General features: G+C 44.9%; 1 protein-coding gene across 1 annotated transcript; it reads left to right on the top strand.

Annotated features, from left to right (window-relative positions):
* The first annotated feature begins 7 nt into the window (after positions 1–7).
* Positions 8–24,073, top strand: LOC144169393 (SH3 domain-binding protein 5 homolog). Its single transcript, XM_077698513.1, has 10 exons — positions 8–136; positions 3,648–3,710; positions 6,221–6,349; positions 6,462–6,629; positions 7,335–7,465; positions 7,844–7,886; positions 8,853–9,057; positions 10,904–11,166; positions 14,236–14,475; positions 21,120–24,073. Exons 1-9 carry the CDS (start codon positions 20–22, stop codon positions 14,398–14,400), a joined length of 1,284 nt encoding a protein of 427 aa, XP_077554639.1. The 5' UTR covers positions 8–19; the 3' UTR covers positions 14,401–14,475; positions 21,120–24,073.
* Positions 24,074–27,602: the final 3,529 nt, after the last annotated feature.

Raw genomic sequence — 27,602 nt, 5'->3', positions numbered from 1 at the left:
ATACGAAACTAAAGTTTTGATGTCGCAGCCTGTAGGATTGAAACTACGTGAAGGCATCAATGGCCGCAGTGGGCTTGGTAAGAGACGGCGGATGGCTGATGACGCTGGAGAGGAAACTTTGGATCCCCGAGTTCAAGTAAAGTGTCTTTCGTTCTAAATTCTTCTCAGTTAATAAGGGACATAGTTTGTCTCGGCATAGTCTAGTTGGATTAACAGTGCACTATATAACACATCCTAATTTGTCGCGCCAGTTTCGTGTTTGTAAACAGCGTCGATCGCTCGCGATGCGATGCTGCATAGTTTCGCTGCCACTAATTTCGTTTCAATCTGGTGGCCGTATTGTGCTAAGAAAGAGAAAAAAAAAAGATAGGTAGAAGTTCCGAGCCCACAACCGAGACTTTCGCCTAGACGTCAGCGATCTTAGGACGCGCGTCTCGAAAGCTGGACCTTAGCGTCGGATGACGTACGGCTTGATGAATATAACCTCGGTGACCTTTCGGTCGGCGGTCTGCCTTTTTTGAGCGTGAGCTGGTCAGACGTCCCCGCACATTCGATTCCTCTACGTGACCTGCTCCGCGACATTTAACAACGCATTGATTTTTCTCCGTGATAGCCGGTGCTGTAGCGGATTCTGAAAATAGACCGCGCGGCCCGCTACTCGAGGAAGTGATCGATGCTATATATACGGTACACGCGGGACAAAATCAAATTTGGGCGCCCCGTGCTATTTCGGCTTTTCTCTCTGCGTGTTCAATGTTTTCCGCCAGTTCCCGCGCGTCTTCTCTCTACGGGACGAAGATTCCTGTAGCGCACCCAAGCTCAAGGCTGCGCGTTGCGTCAAGAGGCTTCCTGGAATCCAGCGTGTTGTTTCAGTCGCCGAGGGAGTTTACGTAAAAACCGCGCCAGCTCAGGCCAGTTGCGCGCCTTCTCCGGTTACGGCCCACGCCTGCATGACTTCGAGCTTGCGCCGTCGTGGAGGACCGAAGCCAATAAGCCCTCAAGGTTGCGCGGATGAAGGCATTCGCGCAGTCGGCGGCCGTGAACATCTGCAGGCCGAATCGTTAGCGCTTCCCGAGTTTGAAAGGACGAAGAACTTTGCCATTTGCTGCGCGCACAGGGGGTTAATTAAAGTGGCGCCGGATATGCTTTCAACACCACGTACGGGCCCTCGCGTCGTGGTTAGAGTGAATGCAATTTGCTCTTGGCACTCGCTGAGGTATTTGGTTGCGGGTAGCTCGCCTAGGCAGTGGAGAAAACCTCCCCAAGGCGCTTCGTTTTTAAACTAAACGCGATCAGCCATTGTCACCTACAGTAAAAAAAAAAATATTAATGCACCGGGAGAAAAAAGAAGCAATTACGTTTGTTTGTTTGTTACACAGTGTGACCAAAAAGCATCGAAGAAATTCGCACCATCCTTCAACGAAGAGTGCGAATTTTGTTTAATCAGAAAAAAAAATTTTGTTGACAATATTTTGCTGCTGTAAAAGTGGCCGTTATTGGAATGAGTTGTATTGGTGACATGTACTTTATCTCGTCATAAGTAGTGTGCAGAAAGTTTAACATTAATAGTGTTAGCGAAATAGGTGTATAAGGTGCCCCGGCCCCACTGCTCATTACGCCCGACCAGTAAATAACAGCAAGAAAAAAAGTGAGAAAATTTATTGCCCCAGCACTATCTCATGTATTAGTTGATACATAAACAATGTATAAGTGAGATCTGTATCGATAAGACACATTGCATCTTCCAGATTGAAGATACTTGGTGCACATGTCAAAAATTTTTTTCTTTTGTAGGTGGGCTGAGTAAATTAATGTATGGGGAGTGAAAGAGGCAGTTCCGGGAAGTTTCACATGGTTTATCTTGTGCAGACCCAAGAACTCATATTTGTTTCTTAGCTCTTGAAACTCTGCTGCTTGATGCTGTAAATGGCCCCCATATTGTGGCACTCATCATTCGACCTGCTCATGGGCATCTTATTGTCTCATCGCGAGGCTATATACATTCCTTTATTCCCCGCAAGGTGTTTACACACTCCGTCATTTGCTGACGTAAAAAAAAGCCTCATACTATCAAGCAGTGTAGCCTTGGTGATGCATAGGGTGACATATTGGACTATTAGTTAACACACGAGAAAATATTTTTAAAACTGTCAATTATTCACAAAGCAAATTTAGTTTTTGGAGAATCTTTCCCATGCATGGTTATATTGCAGAACAGAAAAAAGTCTGCAAATACAAAAGCTTCATCTTTGTTCTGGTGCTATTACAAAATCGCTCTTGTAATCCATAATCCGTTAGGTCCAGTTTTGCCGTGGTCCGAGTTCAAAGCTTTCCTACTTGCGAAAAACTTTTGTGCAATGCCACGTCTGTTAACTGCCCTTGTTGGAATTCTAGGCACCCAGTCGCTGTAAGGCAATGCACTTTGTCCTTATTTGAAAATGGTATGCATAACAATAGGTCTGCTCTTCCACCAATAACGCATATTGTCACCGTGGTTTTATAATGGAAACTTAAATATAAATGATGCTTATTTTTTTTTTTTAGCATATCAGGAATGCCATGCAATTTTTTTTTTCAGCGTATGTAACGCCACGGCACAAAGGTTGACAGTTTGTTTTCTTTTATAAGAAATTGCCGATGCATGTTGGCAAAAATCCTTCTGACATATTTTTCGGGTCGGCGCTACAGCAAACCTGTATAAAAAGAAATGCTACTTTCAAGGGCTACAGAATTGTAATTTTAGCATTGCATCAAACATGCCAAGAATAAAAATATTAAACATTGTTTTAAAACTGAGAAAAGAAAATGGTTTTGTTATGGGACACTGGTATGAACTCGAACAGCTTGTTATTGCGAAAGAGTTCAACGCAAGCTTTTATATATGAAGCCTGAAAGCTTTTTATGCCCTGAGAAAATAAGCAGGTACTGGTTTCTAAACCCTGAATAAAATGCATAATGTTCTGGTGTGTGCATCCTGAGTGTAATGTTGGTGTCTACTAAAGCCACTGCAGTTCACTGTAAAAAGCAAATCTCATTCTGAAAGGGAAAAGCATTGAGAATAATTACACTGCTTTTACTTTACTAAAGACGGCTTTGTAATAAATGCGACCACGTTGAGCAATGTGTTTGCTAAACTGAAACCGAAACTTCGCAGGAAGTCGATTCAGCCTAAACCTGTTGCCGTCATCTGCGGTGCAATTTCACTGGGATTGAAGGAGTCATCCCTGTTTTTTTAAGTGATCTTTGTTTGAAGGAAAACTGCCTGCGATAGCTTACTTATTCGCTATCAGATCGCTGTCTGTTTGATCGAACCTAGTTCACAGACAAAAACGCAAAGTACCCCCTGGTGGTTATTTCATCATTGAGAGGGTCAACATCTACTATCATGCAGTCACAGCCCTTGTCTACTTTGATCTTATCAGCGCTGCTTAGAAAAGAGAGCTGTGAAAGGCGTGCGAGATTTCTCATGCTCCGCCAAGCATGGACCACATATGCTCCCTGTTTGCCTAGCACTTGAAAAAGCGGGCCTCTTCTCGAGTCCAGCAAGCGGTGACGGGGGTTGCTTTTGTGCTGTGGCCAGTTGCCCTTGCAACAGCCGGGCTTTCACTATGGAGCTGCCTCGTTTAAGAGCCGTTTCTCTCGTGCAGATACAATTGGAGAAGTTGAATACGTGCACAGATGAGATCAACCGGCTAGAAGTTGAGTTGGATGTGAGTACCGACGCCTGTTTTATTGTTATTCCTTTGTGAGTTTCGCCCTCAGTGGGGAGGAAACTGAGAGTCGACTTGCTTTCTCTGTGGTGGGTGCATGTCTGACCATCATTTCATGGGGCCATGAAGACAACGTACAAGTTTGGTTTTTTAAAAGGACTGCTTTGTGCCGAAGTTAGCTGTAGTTTTGTGGCAAACTTCAAGCAAATAATTGGGATATTAAAGAAAGCATATGAAGCAGTGGCGATTGCCTAGCCAGTTTATATGTGATTTCTTCATGTCGAAGAATCTTGTTTGTGCGATTGGCAGCCACCCACCTAAAGCACCGCATGACTGGGTGATTGTAAAAGGGCCTCTACTTCCGTTTCATGTTATCACTTGAACATTAACATGTTGTTAACACACTAAAAACTATGTTTTTAGTGCTGGCCAATATTGCGTCACTCTTGCCCATGACATGTCACTGTTGCGCAAAATTTGGGAGTTTTTCAACACTTCTTATGTTTTCTTTTTTGGTTAATTAAAAAAGTTTTTTGTGTCTGTACTCGCACTGAGTGAGTTACCAAGGGCTAGTTCTGTCGAACTAAGGCAAGATGTATTTTGTCTTCATGTCCCTTTTAAAGTCACCCTGTCTCTGCCTTTTACTGCACTAAATGCTGCAGTTGTGCAAAAGCGTACTTATTCTTGAGGCATTGTTCATTTATTGACGTTTAAATTCCTTCGGGGCACACAAGACAATGCTAGGTGTGGCTAAAGTGAGTGATTCTTACCGCTAGAGATTTCTTTTTCCATTTGCGGGCCTTATCTTGCCCATGCGTGTGACCACATTGAGCAGGTGTGTGCGTCTATGTAGGACCTTCAGTTTGAAGTCGTTCGATTGTGTCCTGTACCTGTCCGTAGTAGCATCTGTGTCACATTCCGTTGTTGCAATAGATGACCAGCCTTCGGAATTGGAGTCGAGGCCTTTTGTTTTAAGGTACCAGTCATCAGTTGAGATCATCTCCTGTTTTAGCTTTATCCGCATTCTTTTCAAGTGCCCAGAGTAGACAATGCCTCTCTGATAGCACCTGTTTAGCACGCGTGGTGCTTTGTGACTGTTGCTAGATGACAACTGCGCAGGGCATATTGGCTTATTTGCAGGCATTTTTTCTTCTTTGTGTCCTTTTCGAGGGCCGGTTTAATGGGCAAGAAAATTTTTTTTTGACCGTCGGTTGCGGAGTTGCATGGCACAAGTTATGCTTTATTAAAAGTCCCTGAAAATTGACACTTTATCTTCGGCAGGCAACAGCAGCAAAATTGTGGCCGTTTCTGCAGTCATGGTGCAAAGTTACATGATGGTGCAGTGTGTATTTTAATATTTTAAAAATATTCTTGCAGCAGCGTACATAAAACTCTGCGAAGAAAACTTTGACATCCACCTCAATGCAGCCGTACATAAAACTCCTTAAGCGTTTCAACTATTTTCAATTTTGTGTCTTTCATCACGAGATGTCTTTTTTTCACTAGACGAAGTGACGGATTTGCGGATTTGGATGTCTTGTTACCTGTCTATGTCCACCTAGAATCCAAAGAATGCCTGCTTAGAGTGTCAAACATTCAGGAAGTAGTCTGTAAAAGGGTGATACTCAGTGAAGAGGAGGCAGTACATGTGATCTAACCAAATATTTGTGGGCTCTTCTAAGCAGATAGAACGAAAGATGCAAGACAAGGGAAGGAGCTTCTCTGATTGGTGACTGCAATTAAACTGTATTCTGCTTCAAGAGGCTCGGTGGTATTTTTGGCCTCTTTTTTTTTGTGTGCCTTCCAGGCCCGTTAGACCACTACCCGAATTGTGGGCTGTGAATTGTGTGTGGCGGTCGGAACTGATTTTTTGGTTCTGCTCTAAACGTATGAGGTTTCTCCGGTACCCCGGGCCCCCCAAAAGGGTGAGAGCAGTGTTGAACGACACCCTCAGGGGCTGCTGAATGATGAATGGCAGCCTACCATTGCCCCTGAAGAAAAAAGTGTATGACAGCTGCATCTTACCGGTACTCACCGACGGGGCAGACACTTGGAGGCTCACTAATAGGGTTCAGCATAAATTGAGGACGACTCAGCAGGCAATGGAAGGGAAGATGATAGGTGTAGCATTAAGGGACAAAAAGAGAGTGGAGTGGGTCAGGGAATAAACGCGTGTTAAGGACATAGTAGTAGAAATTAAGAAGAAATGGACGTGGGCAGGGCATGTAATGCGAAGGCAAGATAACCATTGGTCGTTAAGGGTAACAGAGTGGATCCCTAGAGAAGGTAAGCGTGGTAGGGTGCGGCAGAAAGTTAGATGAACAGATGAGATCAAGAAGTTTGTGGGGATAAATTGTTCGCAGTTAGCACAGGACCGGGATAATTGGAGATCTATGGGAGAGGCCCTTGCACTGCACAAGGGCATAGATAGGATGACGATGACGGCGATGATGATGATGTATGCCTCAGAGGAGGCAGTGTTCCAAACTCGTTACTGTGTTGCTCCACAGGATGCCAACTCCGCCTTCCGTGCCACTCTCAGCGAGTCTAGTCACAAGCTTCGCATCTTGGCAAAGAAGCTTGGGAAGTCCATCGAAGCGGCCCGGCCATACTATGAAGCCAAAGAATATGCGCACAAGGTATTTGCCGCTTACATTAGCTGTCCTTCGATTTGTGTTCGAATGGTTCTTGTCCCTGCACCGCGCACCTCGGGAACCGGGGCTGGTATAATGGAACCGGGGTGACCCACAGGCGCAGCTGGAGTGCCAGCGGGCGGCGGTGCAGTACCAGCGGGCGTCGGAGGTGCACCAGGCGGCCAAAGAGACCATCTCGCTGGCCGAGCAGCGCTTCCTCTCCAACCAGACTCAGTGGGAGTTCGACAACGCCTGGCAGGAGATGCTCAACCACGCCACCATGAAGGTGGGCAAGGGGATGGGGGATTTGCTCCATTCGCCCCTGTGATGTAGAGGAAATTTGTGTGTGTGGAGATGTCTGCGCGCTGAGAGATGATTTCTCCTGGATAGTGGTAGCGGGTTTAAACTTTTCGCTAGAGCTTTTATAGCTTTTTGTTGGAGTGTTAAGGCCCTGTGTATTGTCAAGTATCGTTGCCCTAAAAAAAAAAGTTAAGTGAGGGAAAGAAATGATAGGGCACTTGCATCTCAGTTCAGAAAAGAAACTTCAATAAGCACACTTTCTTTTGTTTTCTTTAAGCGCTGGTGCCAATCTCCTAGGTTAATTTTGAACAGCGCTAAGAAGACGGCGTCACAGGCGAACTGTTCTTAGCACTGTTCAAAATGTGACCTTGCCAACTAACTTGGCTTTCCTTACTCCTAGATTCAGTTCAGTGTCTCCATTATAGAAGTTGCATTAGCAGACATGGCAGTTTCAACAAGCAATAATTTAAAATAACGTCATAATTTAGGCAAATATAGGCCTTCTGAAATGGAATGTTGCCTGATTGCTCCGTGTGTCCGGCACCAAAGTTGCAAAAACATGTAGGTAATGTATTGCGCTCTGCATAGCTTATTTAGCGGCTCTAGTGTTGCCTGTTGTGAATGAGGGGAAAGTTCTGTTATTTGCCGACCTTTGCTGAACCAAGTTTCAACCGTCTGCTTCGCTTGCTAGGTCATGGAAGCGGAGGCGATGAGGCTTGAGAGTGAGAGGGAGCATCGCAAACGGGCAGCCTCCTTCACTGAGGCAGAACACAAGGTCCACTCGCTCGAACGAAGACTCAAAAAGGACATAGCCAAGTCTAGGTGAGTATAGACACCTCGTTCCCTCTGCGTGTTATGCAAAGCTGTCCACTGCAGCAAAATCTCTAATAATCTGACATTGACAACAACAGCAGCATACTAGGTTGTGTTTGTAATGATTGGCGATTCACTAAGGCGGAGCAAATACCATGTGCTGTGTGTCACTTATTGATGTACTAGGACTTTTTTAATGCACTTTCTTGAGGTGGCTTTGGCTGTCCCTTGCCTTGATAGAGTTTTGCTGACATATTGTGCCACCCTGGCAACATTTCACTCTGTGGCTGTGTATGTTCAGAAATTATTCAAATTTTTTATATACTAGTTTTAACAAAAAACATTGCCAGGATTCATTAGTAAGTGACTTGTCAACTGTTCCTGCAGGTTGTATTTTGAGAAGAAAGCTGCCTTCCAGCAAAAGCTCCAGGTATGGAACGTTCTGTATTTTTTTGCAAAAATACTTAAAGGCTGCTGTGAAAAAGTCAGCTTTTTTTGCATCTAAATACGCGTAAGCTGTAATAAATAACTAACAGCTACAGTGTGTTTTGTTGCTGAACAAATACTTTGTGCTTAAAGTGCTTACTTGTTTGCGCAGTGTTTTTATATCTGTTTCCTTAATTACAAATCTGATGAACTTGTCAACATGAAAACTCCTATTTTTGTTATTAAAAATTTTGCTTTACGTCTTTGAGTGTTGCCTGTAGTAGTTCCTGTTTCCAGGGGGCGGTGTATATAAAGTAGTTGCCAACCAATCAAACGAGTACTGTCATCCAACCACCTAAAAAAAGAGAAGCAGGTCATGAAATGACATTAACTCTGTGTGTCTGAGTCTGAGCTTTCCAAACTTGAGAAATAATAGCGCAAAAGACAGGACGAAGGGACACAGTACAACAGACGTTCCTGTCTTTTTCACTATTGTCTCTTAAGTATGTTCCACCAATGCACCCACATCAAGCTCGTGCTGCTGAGCTTTGCAAGCGTTTCAAAATGGGTTTTAAACGTTCTGCAAATGGGCACCTGTTTCAAAACAAAAAATTGCTTTTCCCATTATAATTTGTCACACGTGAATGTTACTAGCCTTGTAATTGCCCACACGGGTTTAAATTGCAGGTAAACAACTTCTTCTTCATGCAGCGTTTTTTTAATGTTTATGATTTCCCCTCATGACTTTGTTCGAGCAAGGATCTACTGCATGTTGACACTTTTGGCCTCCCACATCCTCCCTGATGGTGTTTCACTGCTTCCTCTTTTTTTGCCCACTCACAATTGACGGCTGCCTGTTACGTAACTGCTTGTGATGAAACATTGTTGCGCCAAACTCAACGCCAAGGTCCCGTGCTGTGTCAACCGCTGTTCGTCTGTTCTCCCTCTCCCCTGCCTGCCCCCGTGGCAGGAGATCAAAGGCCAGGTGGAGGTGTTGCGCAAGGCGGTGATCCAGTCCAAGCAAGCGTACACAGACGCCCTGCACAGCCTGGAGCAGATCTCGACTGAAATCCACGAGCGGCGCAAGGCCCACTTGCCGCCCAGGGAGCCGGGGGTCGGCGCCGAGCGGAAGACGCCGCCAGTCTCCGGCGGGGACGTTCAGCACCCCGACCCAGGTGTGTGGGAACTCTGTTCGGCAACATGCCGTTCCAAAATAGGTGCAAACCCAGTACTTTTGGTGCGATGTGAAACTTAAATTAATTTAAACACGTTGATATGGCTCATCCCTCCTCTAAACCGCTCTCAAAGATATTAGACCACTGCCAGGTTCGGGACCATAAAAAAATTCAAGAAGAAACTCTGTAAACGAGGCTGCGGTTATATTATACCCGCAACTCAGACAAAATACTACAACAACGGACAAAGACTGCAAACTAACTTTGGAGAAAAGCAGTAAATAAAATGCAAGAGCATCAGGTGCCCCATTGGGTGACAAAACGGTGGAAAAGTAAAAGAAACCTACAAAATTGCTGGAATTAGTAGCAAAGTGCGTATGTGGATTAATTTCGATAAAGTAAATCAATTGGATTGTAAAAAAAAAGGTACATTGGAAAACATCTAAGGTGCTAAAAATACGAGGACAAAAGCAGGCACTGAACGACAAATGGGGCACCAACTTTCAGCTATTTATTCACCTGAAACCACATTATTCATATATGACGAAAAAAAAAATACAACTAAACTAACACACGTTTTTTTCCTAAAATAATGCACCAATTAGCTGAGCAAGAAGTTTTGTTAAATTGGTACATCGGAGTTCGTGTGAGAATAGAACCCAGGTTTCCAGCTTGGGTGGCGAGTCAGCACATTGCCTGCGGCGGAAAAAGAGTAAGCCTAGCGCGTACAGTGCTGACGTCATATTGTGCAACAGATGAACGTAATGAAATGTCAGTAGGACAGGTGCACCCCAGTTGCAGAGAACTGTGGTTCTGGGGAGGCAGTGGCATCTGCTTGTTATTTGCCTTGATTCGAAACTGTTCAGATCAAGTGATTTATTGCCTCGTATTTACTCCAAATGAGGATGTTGCTATTCGCACAGGCCTCGAAATTAATTGCCTAGTGGCTTTTAGCAAAATGGGGAACTTAAAAATGAAGCTTTTTAAGACTAGTTTTCTGGCAGACTGCTTGCTACTTTACACTCAAGTGAAACGCTTGTGTGTAAATGTGGTTGATTCTTCTTTCATGTACAGCTGCAGTGGTGCTACGAGTGTTGTGGAACACCACAAAGTGTTAACTCCTGTGACCAAGATGGTTGCATGTTGCAGTGTATGCAGCAACAGATTGGACTTCTTCCCTTTTATTTTCTTCGTTTTCATTAGCATGCGTTGTTTTCTTGCATTGGTGGGTAAAAAAAAAGATTGCTAAAAAAGAAACAAAAAGTCTATCTGCCATCCTACTTGGAAGTGCAAGCTTGCAATGGAGACAGCAGCAAGCGGGCGACTCAAAACACCTTACATTGTCGTCCTCGTGCTATTGTCTCCATCACAACTTTGCTCTTTCAAGTACAATCATGTTATATAAATTCGTCCAAACAGCTGCCGTTGCAAGTCTGTTCAATGCCTCATACTACTATTTTTAAGCAAAAAGAAAAGGAAGAAGCTTGAAGCAGTCGCAGCTTCCTTTATTGGTCAGCGTCAAATTTTTCAAATTTGAGGGCTTTACCGTGTCAAAGCTACACTGGGCTATGAGGACTGCTTTAGTGGAGGGCTCCGGATTAATTTTGACCACCTGGGGATCTTTAATGGGCACTGAAATCTTGATGCAGTTACTGTTGGTCACTGTCTAACGCTTTATTGTTTGCTTCTCTGCACTCAGCAAATTTCGGTGTGTTCGATCCAAATCTGTGCGACGAGCTTCACCTTTTTTGTTTTTCTGACATTGCGAGGGTAACAACATAACTTCTGATGTGGTCTTTTTACTGCTGTCTCACGCTCTGCGCCCGTTTTGCCGCCCCTGGCACAGCCGAGCTCCACTCGCGGGTGCTGGAGGCCTCGATGAGCCTGCTGCGGCAGACGGCCGCCTCCTCCCGGTTGCTGGACATCCCCTGCGGCGGTGACGGGCCCTGCTCCTTCTCCAAGGCGGAGTCCGAGTCGTACGGCTCGCTGGGCTCCTCGCCCTCCAACGGCAGCACCCTGTCGCTGCCCACCGACCTCACCAAGACGGCCATGGGCGACATCTTCACGGGGCTCAGCCTCGAGGACTCTCCGGGGCCGTCTTTGGTCGAGGTGAGGGGCGGGTGGCTATGTCGAATTTTAATGGCAGAGACAAAGTGGCCATCCGGATTCATATGTTTGAGCGTGTCGCTCACTCCTAATGCGAGATTGGAACACTAGCCGCTCCGTCGGAGCGGCTGGTGTTTTGGTCTCACTACTCGTTCCTTACTAGCCGCTCAGTCAGAGCGGCTATACTTGGTGACAACTTAAGAACAGCACCGGCAGTTGCCCCTGTGCCTTATCACCGTAGCCGCCGGATGTTTGTCCGCGCGGCGCAAGTAGGGCGTTACTGGGAATGTTTTGAACATGGCGTGAGCCGTTCCCGTGATTTTTTGGACTCAATATGCTTATAAACGACTCCAGTGACGACAAACAAACTGCGTGAGACAAGGCAGACGGTATCACCCATTCATAGCAAACCCCTTTCAATACGCGTGCGCACTGACGTCACGGGTCCGGCGCTTTGGCGGAGTGATACACTACATGAGGTGGTGCCGTTCTTCAGTTGTAACCGAGTATAGTAAGGAACTTGCCTTACAACAGCGTGTTACTTTTACAGTGAAGTCGTCTTGCGCTAGGTTTTGACCAAAATTGCAAGCACCTATCAGGTTGCGGCGGCAAAAAATCACTTGCGCCGGCTCCAAAGCTAGTGTGAAATGCCCTGTGGCTCTTAATCTAATGTAGGTATCTTGAAAAAAAAAATTATGCAAAGATTGGGTCACTAGGACAATTCTATCATTTTGCTGAGTTTTATTTACCTTCAGTTTACAGTGAAGTTGTAAACTTTACAGGTGCTGCCGATACATGGTCATCTACAGACAAAAACTACGGTCATCGAAACTATCCCTAAACAAATTATGTAAAAATTAACTTAGAATTAATCCTGAAGAAGTTATGTGCATGTGTCAATGCAGTAAGTCACCATACATTATATCTGATCCACCAATACAGCCTCGTTAGCCTTCCATCTTCAGAGTAGTGGAAGGGCTCTAAATTTTTTTGAGACTATGCACGTACAGCTATACATTTCACCTCACTTTGTGACAGAATTCACAATCCCCCCTTCTGCACTCTACTCATGGTGCCATTGCCCTGTGTGGGGATCTGCAGGTATTTGTTGTTTTGCACAGCGCATATGCATGCTCGCACTCATTTCTAATGTGTCTAAATTATGAATGACGGGTTCCCTCTCACATTGAAAAAATTATTCCCTTTCTCTCTCTCTTTTTTTTTTACTACGGCCGATGAACCCAATAAGACGTGACTGTTTACAATGCTATAAAACCCTCGTTTCTGCAGCTAATCCTACACAGCAGATGTGCTGGCTTCAGTCACAATATTTTTACTCGGTAATTTTGTAATTTTGTAAGAAGCGCTTTATTCTCAACCTAGTACAGTTCATTCTGATTTTCAGTGCAATCAGAAAGAGAGAGAACAATCCCAAAGCAAATTGTTGTGCACTGGAAATAAAGTGGATAATTACTGATGTGAGACTGTATGTTGCAAAGTGAGCCTGGGTGGGGGAGACCGGATGAGGGACATATTGGTTGAGCAGAGTTCTATTTGAATCGCCAATATCAGCAGAGCAACTCTCATTGCCCTATGAAGCGACTTCGCCGGATGGGTGCTCTCAATCTGTCATTGACATATACCTGCTCCAAGCTGAGCAGATTAACTTGTCCCAAAACTGTTCTTTATGTGCCTTGGGAATTTGAAATTTTAATGCGTAGCATTCTTTGACACGCATTCTCTGTCAAACGCTCCCACTGCCAAGACCGTGTAATGCCCTGCATTTGCACAAAAATTAATAATTGGTGGAAGAAACACATTTAATCGTTATAACAGCGTAAATGGATATGATTGGTTGAACGAAATTTTGAAAAACCAGAAAATAAAGAAAATAATAATAAACATTCTCAAAAAATGAAATGACAAAATCAGAAATATGCATTGCGTACATCTCCTCAGAAGAATGCTCACTAACTTAGAAAAGCCAGGAAAAGGACGTTGGAAATATGGATAAAACATAGCAAAAATGAGCAAACCGTGTAACACCCTGCATTTCCACAAAAATATACAATTTTTGGCGGTAACACATTTAGTCCCTATAGTAATAGCAAAAATGGAGATAATTGGTTGGGCAGAATTGTGAAAAACAAGAAAAATGAGAATAGTAAAAATAGAAATTTTACAAAAATAAACTGACGAAAGCAGAAATATGCATTTTGTACATCTCTTCTGAAAAATGCTGTCTACATTGAATCCAACCAGAAAAAGACGTTGGAAATACAAATTAAAGAATACCAAAAATGAGGCAACCCTTCAATACGCCTTGCTTGTGCGCGAAAAAATGTAATTAGCGAAGTAAAGGCACTTGAAAGATATAATTGTGGAAGTGTACATCACTGGAGACAAGAAGCAAAAGAAAACTAGGAAACAATAAAATAGCCCAAACTATTTAGCTACTGATAGCCAAATATTGCTGTAAAGAACTTAATGTAAACAAGCGGTGTAAGAATGCTATGAATTAGCAGACAATTCTCTGAATATCTGCAGATTTTATTGGTTGCTTTGTGTACTTACTAATTCCTTTTGCAGAAGGAATATTGAAATTGAAACTTACAGCTATCTGCATTAGAGTATGTTGCTTTGTATATGATATTGTGTGGTAGTTAAAAGTTCAACCTTATTCAGGGCATTGGGAAGTACTTTTTTTGTGCTGAGTCAGTCCCAAGTGTAATAGACTCTTGGTGATTCAACCTCTGATATTTGGTTAGATAGGCAAAGAATCAAATGAGGCCAGTTCAAACTATGTAGCTTTATACCCTGGCAGGACCTGTAAATTCAATTCTACTTAACTGTGGTCAAATTAGAACATTACTGAACTTGTATTTCTGTAGCAGCAAAAAACAGCTAGCGACACTGGCATAAAAGTTTCTGGCATAGCCACGAACGTTCCTGTTCAAGTCTCGATCAAAACCAGCTACAGAAAGTTTCTGCACATGAACTGGTCCTATTCTTACGGTGTAAACTGATCTCGAACTGAAGATATTTCCTGGTTGTTTTTCGTCTCTTGCAAAGGTTGGGGGGCGCCAAAGCCCGGCACTGTGGCCTCCAGCGAGCATGACCACATTTCTTCGACCTTCCCTCTCATCCACCGGTGCGCCCGCTGCATTCCGATCCTCGGCTCCACCTAGGATCTGTGGCCCGGACGAGTTTGAGGAGGTGGACCTCAATGCGGAGTAGTAGGAGCCTTTCCCAGCGCACAAGGCTCTGAAGGGGAAGGGCGGCTAATGGCTACCGAGCCACAACCAAAGTCAGGTGAGATCCCAAGGGTTAGAGAGGTGCAGAGAACCTGGTCGATGTGACCCTCGTTCAGTGTTAAAAGAATAAGCCTTTGAAAACTTTTGCCTATAAAAAGCGCTATACAAGCATGCGTATCATCGTCATCTTCTTTCATTATCATCAATTTTTTTAATCATCTGGTGTAGCAAGCCAGGCGTCTTTTCCAGGCTAACCTTATCAGTGTCATTAAATGTCGTTCTCTCTGTCCCTCTTTCTCTCTCATTCAGCTTCACTTTTAGCCAAGAAAGACATTTCTTTAGCTGAAAAAATGCAAGAAATATTGAAAAACTTAAAATTTTGTGTTAGAGACGTAATACAGGAAGGAGTGATGTATTACAGGTCAACACGAAAAACATAGTTGTCAGTGTGTGAACTGCACATTAGCATTCAAGTAGGATAATCAAACAGAAGTAGGAGACACACCACAATCAGCCAGTTACCCGCCGCAGTGCCTCAGTGGCTAAGGCATGCTGCTGCGCCGGAGGACATGGGTTCGGTACCAGTCATGGTGGCTACTTTTCTGATAAAGGCGAAAAGGGAAAATGCGTCTGTGTCGAGATTTTGGCGTGGATTAAAGATCGTCAGGAGGTCAGAACTAATCCAGAACCCTCCGTTGTGGAAAACCAGCAGACAAAGGGCGGGGACGTGCAGAGAGAACCACGAGTTCTATTAGCGTGACAGCAACCATAGCTTGTTTGACGAAGGTAGGTTCCAGATGAGGGTCGACGATTTTCTTCATAATCACTTCAAGCCATTTATGGTCATAATTTGTGTACATCACACCTGTTTGTGTCACTGTCTTTTTCTGGCCTTCTGCTGAACAGACGAGTTTTCTGTCGCTTCCGAGGGTGTGTCTCTTTGGTGCGCCTAATCAAGGGCTTCAGTGGCCACCTAAATTTTCCGCCTTCATATATCTGAAGCGCATCGTAAGTTACGCTTTGGTTGGTCTCCGTTGTTAAGCATCTTCTCTGATGCTGCTGTTTGAGTATGGTCTGGTGAGGCGTCACCCGGAATGGATTCATTAATGGGGTCCATGATCAAATAGGACGGCGTCAGTATTAAATGATGTGGAGTTCGATTAACTAGCAGTTCCTTCTCAGACTTCCTCATGACTGAACAATCTGGAGATGTTGGATAATGCACCATTAGTACGCTGAAATTTTGTTTTGATACCTTGTTCTAAGCGCATCGTAAGCTGGTTCTGGTGTTGATTATAATCTCCTCTCATTCAAAGCGTGTAATAAATTCTTCTTTGGGACATTGGGGAACTATGTTTGGCTCAAGCTCTTCGTCTAACAGGTTCAGCTTAGCTTCGTGTTCGTGGAGTCAGTAGAGAAGGTTTTTGAGTCCTAAGTCACTGGAATGTGGACAGTTCATGGCGGAAAGGGCTTTGTCCCGAATTTTCTGTATTAATGCGCAAAGTGCCTGTTGTTTCATGGTAGAAACGTTCATAGCACGGGGCTTCAATAAACTGTCCTCTTTTTCTGCATCGGCCATCCTATTTTTCCAAAGTGTGAAGATGTGGCCTTCGGTTCACTCATCGAGATTCCGCAGCACGTGATGAGCTTACGCTGTGGTCAACATTTTTCATGGACCCATCAGTATGTAGGCATGTCCATCAGCATTGGTTGGGTCTCTGGCCTCCATCGGCCCTGAACTGAATGTCGGACATTTCCGAGTCGTCGAACGGGTTTCGATCCCCCACTGTTCCTCCGGCCTTAGCACATTCTGCTTGGAGTCATAAAAGACTGTGCTGCTAGTCTTGTTGGTATCTTGGGTTGGTTCTATTGGCGTCCCTCGCAAGTCCCAGTTTTTGCACTGCTTACGTTTATTGTCGAGGTGATCATTTTGAGGGTCCATCGAAGAGGGCAAAATGCAGACCATGCATTTAGGAATCGAGTTGTTACGTGCTGTGGTTGTCGCACCTTGAAAGGTCCATCCAAATATAGTGTTGATGGCTGTCAGGCTTGAACTGGTCCTTTGGCATACTTCTGGAATCATGACCAGCCACATTGGGCCAGCTCCTATTAACACGCTGATGCCAGGTGTCCCATTGCCCTGCCCGAACTTATTTATATCCGTGATCTCTCTTCATGAGTTCACTAACCTCTGCACGTAGGGTGCATTGGTAGTACCTCCGTGAATGTCCTGGCAAATCTCTGGTACCTGTATAACATCCAAAGTGTATTTCAAATCGTTCTATTGGCTCTGGAATGTGATCCTGATGATCCGGTACTGTTTTCTAGCTCCATTAGATTTCTCAAAGGGGTTGATAGACAGCGCGACTTCTCCTACAAATGGTAGCATCAATTTCTTTGACACATCGTCTCAAATAAAACTTTGCCGAGTTCCACAGTAAATTAGTCCTCGTAGAAAGCTCCTTTTTTTCCTTGTAGATGGCCTAGACTCGAAATGTCTGCAGAAGGACGGTCTCATCGGAGGTGGAATTTCCCGATGTGTCTTCAGCATAGTATGCTCATGCAGCACGTGAACTGGATACCTGAGGCATTGGCTGCTTAGGACACACCGGGAAGCAGAGTGGTGAAGTGTGGCATCAGTTGCGTTAACGACAAACAATTCTCCGGCGACAGTCTGAAGCTCTGTGTCCTCACATCGAGCCATGAAAGCATTTTCCATCGCGTCAGAGAAAATCCTTCTTATCGTCTCTGAGACAAGAGATGTGCAGTCTTCAGCTTGGTGGTTGGCATCGTTAAAGAAGCAATCCAAGACATTGCTGTTGTCTGAATTGTACAAGAATGATACGGTTGGAACACGGCGTTTGTTTGAGGAAATATTTGGTTCATGTTGTGGATCATATCGTCTCATCGAACAGTGAGGAGTGAGTGGCAGCGCATTTCTCGCAGCGTTCAATCTCGACGCACAGAAAATTAAGGACGTTCTGGAAGCACTCATCGGCTGAGTCCATCTGTGAGGAAGTTGAGGGAGACCTTTTGTGAGCTTTCTTTCGATGGTAGTTCACTATGATGTTCTGTGGGAAGCTCCTCAGAAGGATGTCAATGAGCATAGAAGCGTACAAAGTAGTCGGTACGTTCAATGCTGTGAGACCTCCAATTTGGCTCATCACATTGTCATAAAGCTGCAGTGTTGGATGAGAGAAAAAAAAAAAAACATCTAGCAGGGATTGTAGCTGGTATAAATAATGTTGCTGAATTCTTTTGGTGTTGCCAAATCTTTTGCTTTAAGATATCTTTGGCAGCTTGATAGCAAGCCTCTGTTGTCGGCTAATTTGCTACAGAAGCTGCTACTGCATTCCCTCTGAGGAGGGTCCACAAATAGTGGAACTTCTCGATTTGTGTCAAATTCTCGTTGCTGTCGATGGTACCTTCAGGTCGCTCCCAAAAGGGCAACCACTTCATGATGTCACCGCTAAATGGCGTTATCCCAACTGACGGAAGCTTAGGCCTGTTGAGCCTAGATTTCAATCGTGCAAGTGGCATCGCGCTATTTCCAGAAGCTCGTTGAATGGCAGCCACATTTCTTTTTGCTCAATCGTAGTTTTCAGCATAAAGACTGTGGCCAGTATTTACTCTTCTATATGGGTGCAACACTGAATTGTTGCTCCCAAAGATTATAGCGGAAGGTGAAGCTCAAGCTGTGTGTTAACTCTTAACTCTTTCGCTACCACGCCTATTCAAATCGATCAATTTGATCGATACTTTGGGAGCGCCTTTTCATAGCGTTCCAGGCGTTGCTCGAACAAGTAAAGCTGTTCGGAGCTAGATCGAAAAAAGGCCTTTCAAAATCAGTTTTTTTTCATTTTTGCAACGGAAACGTGATTTTTGACACGCTTTTGAATCACCTGGGTGTGGGAAAGGGGCGTGGTCATCGCGCGTCACTGCTACCAACGAAGAATGCGTGCCACTCGTAATTACTCTGCACCAGCGTTTGTTTTTTGCTATCATTGCGTGAATGGTGAACCAGCAAACAATTTTCAATCGTCAGGTTCGCGCTCTGACAGTAATAATCCCAGAAGTCGGCTGAAAATGTCAAGCAGTGCCTGGTTGCAAAGCTACTTTATGATTTTAGGCAGTTATATTGACTTTGCGCACGTTGTTCTAAGTTCTGTGGTAGTTCTACTTACCCCAGGACCATTCGCAAACAGTTTACAACAGTTTCGGTTTCGTTTCTGCATCGCGAAATTCATATTTAGGGCTACTACGCAGTTACCCAACTTCAAGGCTACCTGCCATGGCGCCTGGAGCGTCCGCAACTGATCCTCGAACAAAGCACGCCACTCCTGATTTCCCCCCACCCTAACCCGATTTCTGCGATGAGAACTTCAGATGCAAGTCAAAAGATCACACCCAGTCGCCAGATATCTGTTCCGCCGACGACAGCGCTTCAAACCGGCCTTACACTGCCAGCTGTTCGCCTTCCAGTTTCGTTTCCATGCGTGGGTATATCCGGGTGTCTAATGTTGCTGCTTAGTTGAACTGTCTATTCGGACAGAGTCTGTTTATCTATTTGGACCACTCGGACAAAGGTCCGAGTGGTCCGAATCAGTCCCAGGTTTCAGCACCAAGGTGTCAGATAAGTCAAGAAAAAGACGGGGGTTAGGTGTTCTCCGATGTCGCCACACCTACTACTTCTTACTCTTTATTCTCTACGAACTGGAGGCCATTGCTAAGTGGCCTCTTCTTTCTCAACAGTCTCCACTGTGCCGCGCCTTATAGCCCAGTCGTAGCTTCGGTGCGTTAAACCCCCTAATCAATAAATCAATCAACAATCGCCCAGTCATGTTGGCAGCCACCAGTTACACAAACAAGATTCTGTGAAGTTTCCAAAAAGTGGCTGGCGTGTCGCCACTGCACGATGCGTTTTCTTTGATATCTCAGTTACAGTCCAAACTCGATATAACGAAACCTGATCTTACGAATTTCGCGATCTAATGAACAAATTGGGATTCCTCGGCAGGGGCCTATACAGCTCAATACTTTTATGAACTCGAACTGATGAAACAGATTCTGCGTCATTCCCAATCTAACGAAATATTTCGAGAAATCGACATTTTAAAAATGAGAAATTTTGAATGTTTTTTGTTAGAACGTCACGAAGGTTATTGCATCACGCCAGAAAAAAAAAATATCTTGTTTCGTTTTTACGTAGCTCTATGAGTTAAGCTCAGCAGTCCTGTGTCCGCAGACGACAACGTCCCGGCCGGCACGCTTTCCATAACCTTGAAGGGAAAGGAAGCCATCAAACATGCCGCTTTGTCTCGAATTGCATTGATGAAAAAGAACCTCAAGAGCACCCCGCATGAAAATTTGGAGGAAGCTTTGTTTACGTGATTTGAGGATATGAGAGCCAAGAACGTTCCGCTCAGCGGGGAAGTGGTACAATAAAAAGCGCTGTGTCTCACGCGTCTGCTTGGATGCGACGACTTCAGGGGAAGCCCCGGCTTTTAGAGTATTGCTAAACTCTCGGCAGGCAAGCGCCGCGGCCGCCGCAGTTACGATGCCATGGTAGCTGTTGGGATGCGCCTCCCTTTATAGGTGCTATTCGTTGAAAAGTTTACCGGTCAATTTCTTCGCCTGGCAACACTGGAACCACAGACATGGCCGGTGCGCCAAGGACACAGCGCGGCTTGGGCCACTGCGTCCACACGCCGAAGAAAAAAAAACACCGGCGTGTGTCATCTGCTCTGTTCCAATCCGATTCTAAATGGTGGCGTCAACTGAGATGTTATTAATCGCACTCACATTGAACTCGAGGGAATACTGTGCGTTCGACGAGGTTGATTTTTTAACATTGAACAGTCATGTGTTTCACAGTCATGCTTAGCATGGACAAGCACCGCCATTCCGCAGAGCCCGACGTAACGAGTGACGGCGCACCACGGCCGGGCTAGAGCGGCGGTGCGTGCTGTGTTGATACGGCCTTCGCAGCGGTGGCGCTGAGAACAATGCAGCCGTCTTGGCGTGAAGTTCCGCCACCAACGCGTGCACGCGGCTGCTCTAGCCCAGCCGTGGGTGCACTCACACGGTTGCATGGAGGAGAAGAGGGGTGCCTGATCTGCGGGCTGTGCGCACATCGCCTAGCAACAGACGCTTGGCCACAGATATGGTGGCGCACACTTGGTTGCCTGCATGCATTCCGCTCCATTGAATACCGGCTATACGTCGAATTTATGGAATCAAATGCTTGTTATATGGCAGTCCCGATTTTACGGAGTTCTCGATATAACTAAATAATTAGCGCTTTCCGGTGACATCGTTAGATTGGGTTTCAACTGTATTTGTTTGAAGTTTGTGATAAAATTGGTATCATTGTTATCAGGACAAGGCAGTTTCTTTTCTTTGTTTTGAAGAACCAAGCTAGCTTGTATTTTGTCTTTAGGTCTCTTGAGCTCATACAAATGGCTGCTGCAGTCATTACATGGTGCACTAAATTGCACTAACGTCATCTATTTCTGCTGTAAAAGTCAGTCAGCTTTCATTTGAGTAAATGTACACTGGATAAAACTGCTGGTTTTAATTTCTGAAGGAATGTTCTCATAAAGTGTGTTAACCTTGCAAAAATACATTCAGTAAATGCAGAATCTTAGCTGTAATCCTGGCGTGCCGTAGCGCTTTAATTTTTTTTTTCTTTCTGCTTTGCAGGGTGGCTACACGCGTCCAGTTGCCGCTTCACACAGGGCTTCCCAATGGAGAGTGGGGTACCATATACCTACTTCACTCTTTAGCTCATCCACTGACACTTTATCGTAGGTTTTAATAACGCATCGCACAACCAGTGGTGATTCCACGTGGCAGCAGAATCTATCTCCAGCGCCGCTCATTTACCGCTGCTGACGAAGTTAGCGTCGATGTATTCCGTTACACGTCTTGTTATCGGTTAGCATTTACAGCTCATTTGGTTGCCTGTTTCATCGGATACTTGTTTTTTTGGGTGCCATGAATTAACACCCAGTGTTTTTCTTTCTCGGCTGAAAGTGTGTATCTCAGCATCGTGAATTGATTATTTGGCTGATTTAGTGTATAGTAGATTCCAGCAAGGAGCAGTGTTGTTTTATATTAGTTCCCTGCTGGTGTAGGCAGCACTGGCTTTAACTAGCCTTTTTTTAAAATGATGTCTCGTTATGTTGGCCATGATAGCTGCTATAGCAGGAAACATGGTTACAACATGAGAACGAGGTTCGTGAGCCCCATCTTCAATCTGCTTCTCAGTTACATCTAAGAATCGCACAAAGAGTGAATGGTTTTGTTTGTTTTGTCTGCATCTGAAGTTAGTTAGGCAAGCCAGCAAGGGTTGAATGCAGGACTGCGACTGATCTGTAGAGACAATGAGTGCATGTGGAGTAGTATTTTCTTCTTCTGTGTGATATTGAGGGGCAGCCTGATATGTCCTGAAGTAGGACTTTGTGTACAAGCTGCTATGTTCTACATATTAGCCAATTTTCGGAAGCATTGCGGTGGTCGATGCATATTCTGCAAAAGCGCTGCTTGTAGTGTTCAGAATACTAGGCGTATTGTATAATGCAAGACCTGCGAACAGCGTTCTTCGCTGTGCGTTATGCTTGATCTGTCTCGAGCTGCCGCTGAAGCAGCCGAGAAGTCTGTATAGTTTTAGTTGATCTCCTTTCATGGCCTTTTTTTTGGTGGGACAATAGTGGGTTTAGATTCACTAGCTTGCAATCTTTTTGTTCATTAAGTTTGAATTGCGCGAAATTATTTGCAACACACATTTGCATTTTGCATGACGGTGTCCTACCTCTCCTCTATCTCTGTTTTGCAGTGAAACTCGCTGCTTTCTAGTCTACAGTTTTGTTTTAAAAATTGCATTCAAAGGTACTGCTTTATCCGAGCTGATCAAATATTGCTTGTGAAACATTAGATTTTCTTAACATGTTTGGCAGTATTCTGTTTTTCATCGATGTCATTATTCCTTTCAGTTGATTCATGTTTTAGTTCCGTTCACGCTGCAACAATGATCCAGTGGTTGTCTGGGTGGAAAGGTTAGGTTTTTGTAACTCTTATTGAGATTATGCGGTGTTGTGCTTTGTAGACGTAACTTTTGTTCAGAATCTGTACACTGTACACGTTCCTCATTAGCCTTGGGTGAGAATTACTGCGTAATTCTGTAATGGTAGCGTGCTTGTGGTTATTCCGTGGCTCTTAGTGTTAGGTGCGTGTCACCTGTTAACAGTTGTTAGGGAGCGAAAAATGCTCAATGATCATGTAGCAAAGGATGCTCAAATACAATGTGAAGCATGTGAAACAAATGTTTCTCGTCACATTATTTTTCGCATTTTAAATGGAGTGGAGACATTGAGTATGCCACTTTTATTCTAGTAGTAAATTCTATGCTTGGTTCTGCAATGTTGTAAGTTGCAATAAAAATTGGCGGGGTTTTCTTGGGGCAAAATGGAAAAACTATGTTCTCATTGCTACACAATAATAGATACAAATTTATAAAAAAATGTACCTTTGGTTAATTACAATGTTTCCTAGATAGTATGCTGAAGCTTGTTGTTTATCTTTGATTTGAGCTTGCTTGCAACAGGCATAGTGTGCTAAATAACTGTGTTATAAGTCTGTCTTGCTTGCTGTTATCTGTTTTTAATATTGGGTTTTAAGAACAAAAGTTCTTGTTTCAATTTTAGTGCTTATGCCTTCTTTTTTAACCTTTTTATTTTTTCATAAAGGAATGCTTTGGGTTCTCTTTTATAGACTAATTAGTATTGGCCTGCCATTGTGGCTCAGTTGTCGGCATGTGATTACTGGACACGGGCCGGGTGGCTGGTTCGATTCCTAGCTGCACTGTGTTTTTCTGGTATTCTCCCGAGTTTGTATAAATTAATCCGGAACCCTTCACTGCGGCGTCTTCACAGCCCAGGTGTCGCTTTAGCACGTGAAATTATTTCACACTGAAAGTGATGACATCTCTCTTTGCAAGAAACTGTACAACTTGTCTGAAAGTTTTGCAATTTTTCTTTCTTGCGACTTGCGCACTTAAATTGTTCTCTCATCCCGTGAATGAAATGCCTTTTTTCGTCTGTTCAGTTGTGTTGACCAAATGCGGATGGAGTTTCCTGGAATGTGACAGTGTGAATGTGTAAAGGAAGGGCTTGCTGTTATGCGCAACATGTTTTACAAATGTAGCATGCTGCCGGGCACCTTTATTTGTCTGTGAATGAATTTTAGGTGTATTGCATTTGCTTGAATGTCCTTGTAGAAACCTATTTTCTTTTTCAGTTGCTCAGGTCTTTTTTTTTTTGCTTAACTTCAGTCGCTTATATGCTTTGCACCGGATGGTCTTCTTGATGAGAGTGACTGCTGACCCGGTGATTTGTGGTAGTTTTACAAAAATTAAGGTACTGCTCTACACATGTGCAGTGGTGGGAAACCTGCGCAAATTGCGCCAATCTGCGCCAACGGGACATTACTGCTCCATACTGCTCCAGAAGGGCCTTTTTTGCCTAATTTGCGCCATTGCTGCGCCACAACGTGGTTTCTGAACCGAAACTATGTTTCGCGAACAGCGCGCCCCCTGAGCGGAAGGAAGTACGTCATGGCCGCCATCTTGTACTTTGCGCTGCGGTATTTGTTGATGACGGCACTCTGATGGCGCGGTAACGTGAGCACCGTATACATAGCGCAAGCAACTCCTCGTGTGTTCTCCGCGGCCGTTTCTTGCGGTGGCCGCATTCACTGACAGCTGCCGATGCGTCATGGCGCTCCCGAAAGGTAAGTGAGGTCTATTCGTTTTGCGTGCTTGAAGCTGTATTCGTTGCACTGCAAGACTACCTTCAAGAAAATTGTCAGTTGGGCTCAGTATCGAGCTTTCAAAACGCGCACACTGTCATTTCGGATAGAGGACGATTGTTCGGGCTCTTTGTCAGCTATGTTGTTTGCCGAATGTATCTTGGGTAAACCTCGTGAAGAAACTAATGCATACGGCCGAGCTTTTTATGCAGTGTTAGGAGGCTGGGTTATTGTTATGTAGGAGGCCGCACTGAGCTTGGCAAGTGCCAGCGTCTTGTAGCGGGGTTTACGGTCAGTGGTTGGCAATGTTGCGTGTACTTGAAGCATCGTAGTCTTGTACAGTCAAGGCTACAAGTACGTTGCTGCCAGCACCGGTGCAATCGCTAGCGACGCCGGAGACCAACTTCAGCCTGGCCATGCGGACTACATTCTTAAAACGCTTCAGGACACCGAACGTGTGGAGCGTCTCGTAACTCGTGTCATATCACCCCGCTCGATCGAGGAGCGCGCGCAAGCTGAATCGAATCTTCGCACACGGGACGGGGGAAACTCGAGAAAGACCTGCGCGCCCCCCCCCAATCAAACGAACCGTTCCTCGGCACGCCACGGCCGCTAGCACTAATGGCGGGAAAAGAAAGCGCGGGAGTTGCGGCTCTACGGAAGACTGCACTGCAGCGGCGTTTGCGCGAAGTTTGGGTCCGCTTCACGTTTGCCCGCCCCTCGGGGGGGGGGGGGGGGGGGGTGCCGCGGCTCGTTATGTAGTAGTTTTGCCATTTTTACGATGAGTTAGGAGTAGATAACTTCAGACAAGGTAGTTTACTACATATTCAACCCAAATACATGGATTTCCGAAAAATCGATTCTTTAGCGGTTTTTTGGTTTTCAAAGGCCGCGTCTCCTTCGAGTATGAATATAAGATGTGTATCCCCTATTTCGCCTTATTTAGGGGCACGGTTTTCGAAAAATTGCATTACTGTATAATCGTTGTTTGGAAGTCGTTTCTATCGAGTTTTTGAGAAAGCTTCCATGTAGCAGTTTCCCACAAAAGTGCATAAGTTCAAATATTTAAAATTTCCTTTCTCTCTGTGTTAACAGAACTGCTGTTAGATTAAGTAGCTGAGCAGCAAATGAAGTAATTAGTCTCCTGTTTCTTCCAGGCCGTCGCAGCAAATTCAATCAAGACACATTAAGCCATGAGGATGAAAATGGTGACCGCATTGGTCTTTGGTGTACGCCAGGTGACAAAGAAGAAGACGCCTATTGCATTGTGTGCAGCAAAACCATACATTGCTTGCATCATGGAGCAGCAGCCGTGAAACGACATTCTCGCAACAAGAAGCATGTAGAACTTTGCAAAGCTTTACGTGGGCCTGACAGCACATTGAAGCGGCCACCGACTATTCAGGCTGTTCTGGACTTAACTGGAGCAAGCAACATCATGTCCCATGCTGATGCTGTGACTGCCAGCGAAGCACGTTTTGCTCTGGCTGTTACATTGCGTCAACTGCCATACAGCTGGGCGGACACAGCGACGCCTTTGTACCATGCGATGTTTCCAGACTCGAAAATTGCCAAAGATTTTTCATGCAGTCGCAAAAAAATATCCTACATTGTCTCAGACGGCCTTGGTCCGTATTTTGAAGGTCTTGTATCAAAAGAACTGAATCAGCCTGCTGTTTTTTACAGTGTAGTTGTGGACGAAACACCGCTACCTGAGCAGCATTGTCAGCAGCTAGACGTCCTTGTGCGTTAGTTTTCGGACGTGCAAAAGGAAGTCGTTGTGGAGCATTTGCGCTCATTTCGCTTAGGAAGTGCAACTTCAAATGTACTTTTTAAATGTGTTAACGAGGCACTTGTGAACATTCCTCGTGCGGGCTTTTTTTCTTTCTTCAGTGATGGTCCCAACGTGATGAAATCACTGAAGAAGAAACTTGCGGATGATAATCTTTCTCTTTTGGATGTGGGAGAATGTTGGCCCCATAAGGTACACAATGCTTTTTCACATGGCCTGGATTCTTTTGCTGTTGAAGTTGAGAGTGCAGTAGTTGACGCATACTATTTTTTTAAGCACTCATCGGTACAGAGCAGTCACCTAAAAGAACAGCAAAAGGTTTTGGGACTGCCTGAAACTGTGTTTCTGCGTCACGTCAGCAGTCGCTGGCTCTCCCTTATGCCAGCTCTGGAGCGGCTGCTGGAACAGTTGCCTGCACTCAAGAGTGTACTGGCTGCTGAAGCACCAGTGCGCAGTAGTGGGAGCATCAAGGAGCGCTTGAGGAAGAACATCAGTAACAAGGAATTCCATGCGAAGGCTCTCTTTGTGAAGAATGCAGCTGAGACGTTTGCAAAGTTCCTAACGTTATTCCCGAAAAGTGAGCCACTCATTCACATTCTTCATTCTGAGTGTGTGACGCTCCTTAAAAAAGTCTTGGGAAGGTTCCTGAGGTTGGATGCCTTTCAAAACATGTCCGGGCATCAGCTGGCCACGCTAGATATAGAGTCGTCTCAGAACTGGAAGGCAAATGTTGAGCTTGGTGCAGACACTGAAGCTGCCATGGTGTCGTGGAGTGCCGAAGAAAAAGCGGCATTCAGGCTTGGGGCACGAACATTCTACATGAAGTGTGCCAGGTACCTTCAGAAGCAGCTTCCCCTGAAAAACTCTGTCCTCATGCACCTTTCATGCTTGGAGCCTCGTGCTTCCGTTTCGGAATCCTCTAGAGAGTCATTCAGGCAGCTTGCTAAATGTGCACCACAAGTTATCCCCTCAAGTGATGTGTCGTCTCTCTTGGATGAAGTGACAGAGTTTTGCTTGGAGCCGTTACCTGCTGCTTTAGATGGGCGGCTGGATAGGTATTGGCAAGATGTGTTTGAGCGAAAGAATGCAGAGAACCAAGTAAAGTACCCCCTGTTGACAAAGCTTGTGAAGGCTCTTCTCTGCTTACCGCATGGAAATGCTGATGTGGAGCGTGGGTTCAGCCAGAATGGCAGAGTACTCCATGATAGGTCCAGTCTCTCTCTTGAAAGTGTAAATGGCATTCGTCACACCCTGTCATTTGCCCAACGATATGGCAGTGACCCTTGCAAGTTTGAAATTGGAAAAGACGTTGTAAAAGCTGTGAGAAATGCTTCGAAGCGATACTCTCAACGGATGGAACAGGAAAAGCAGGCTCTTAAACGGCTCCGAACAGATGCTGAACAATCAACACCCAGCACATCTGAAGCAGACAGACAAAATGAAGCTGTGGATGCAGAGCGCATGTTAAAAAATGCGGAACTACTAATTGAGCGTGGAATGAAACAGAAAAATTTTGGCGACATCCAAAGTGGGCAGGTTTTGCTTATGCAAGCCAGGGAAAAAATGACAGCTAGCATGAAGCGACT

The sequence above is a fragment of the Haemaphysalis longicornis genome, unplaced genomic scaffold, assembly GCF_048455015.1.
Source record: "Haemaphysalis longicornis isolate Haplotype H1 unplaced genomic scaffold, Haemaphysalis longicornis Haplotype H1 scaffold_2, whole genome shotgun sequence".
Classification (NCBI taxonomy): Eukaryota; Metazoa; Arthropoda; class Arachnida; order Ixodida; family Ixodidae; genus Haemaphysalis; species Haemaphysalis longicornis.
This window is presented reverse-complemented; position numbering and strand designations above follow the sequence as displayed.

Bases quoted from the DNA above. Each gene is read 5' to 3' on its own strand.
- LOC144169393 (XM_077698513.1), top strand. From the start codon at position 20: ATGTCGCAGCCTGTAGGATTGAAACTACGTGAAGGCATCAATGGCCGC. The intron at 3,711-6,220 runs GTGAGTACCGAC...GTTGCTCCACAG, and splicing joins GGCTAGAAGTTGAGTTGGAT to GATGCCAACTCCGCCTTCCG. The intron at 11,167-14,235 runs GTGAGGGGCGGG...TCTCTTGCAAAG, and splicing joins CGGGGCCGTCTTTGGTCGAG to GTTGGGGGGCGCCAAAGCCC.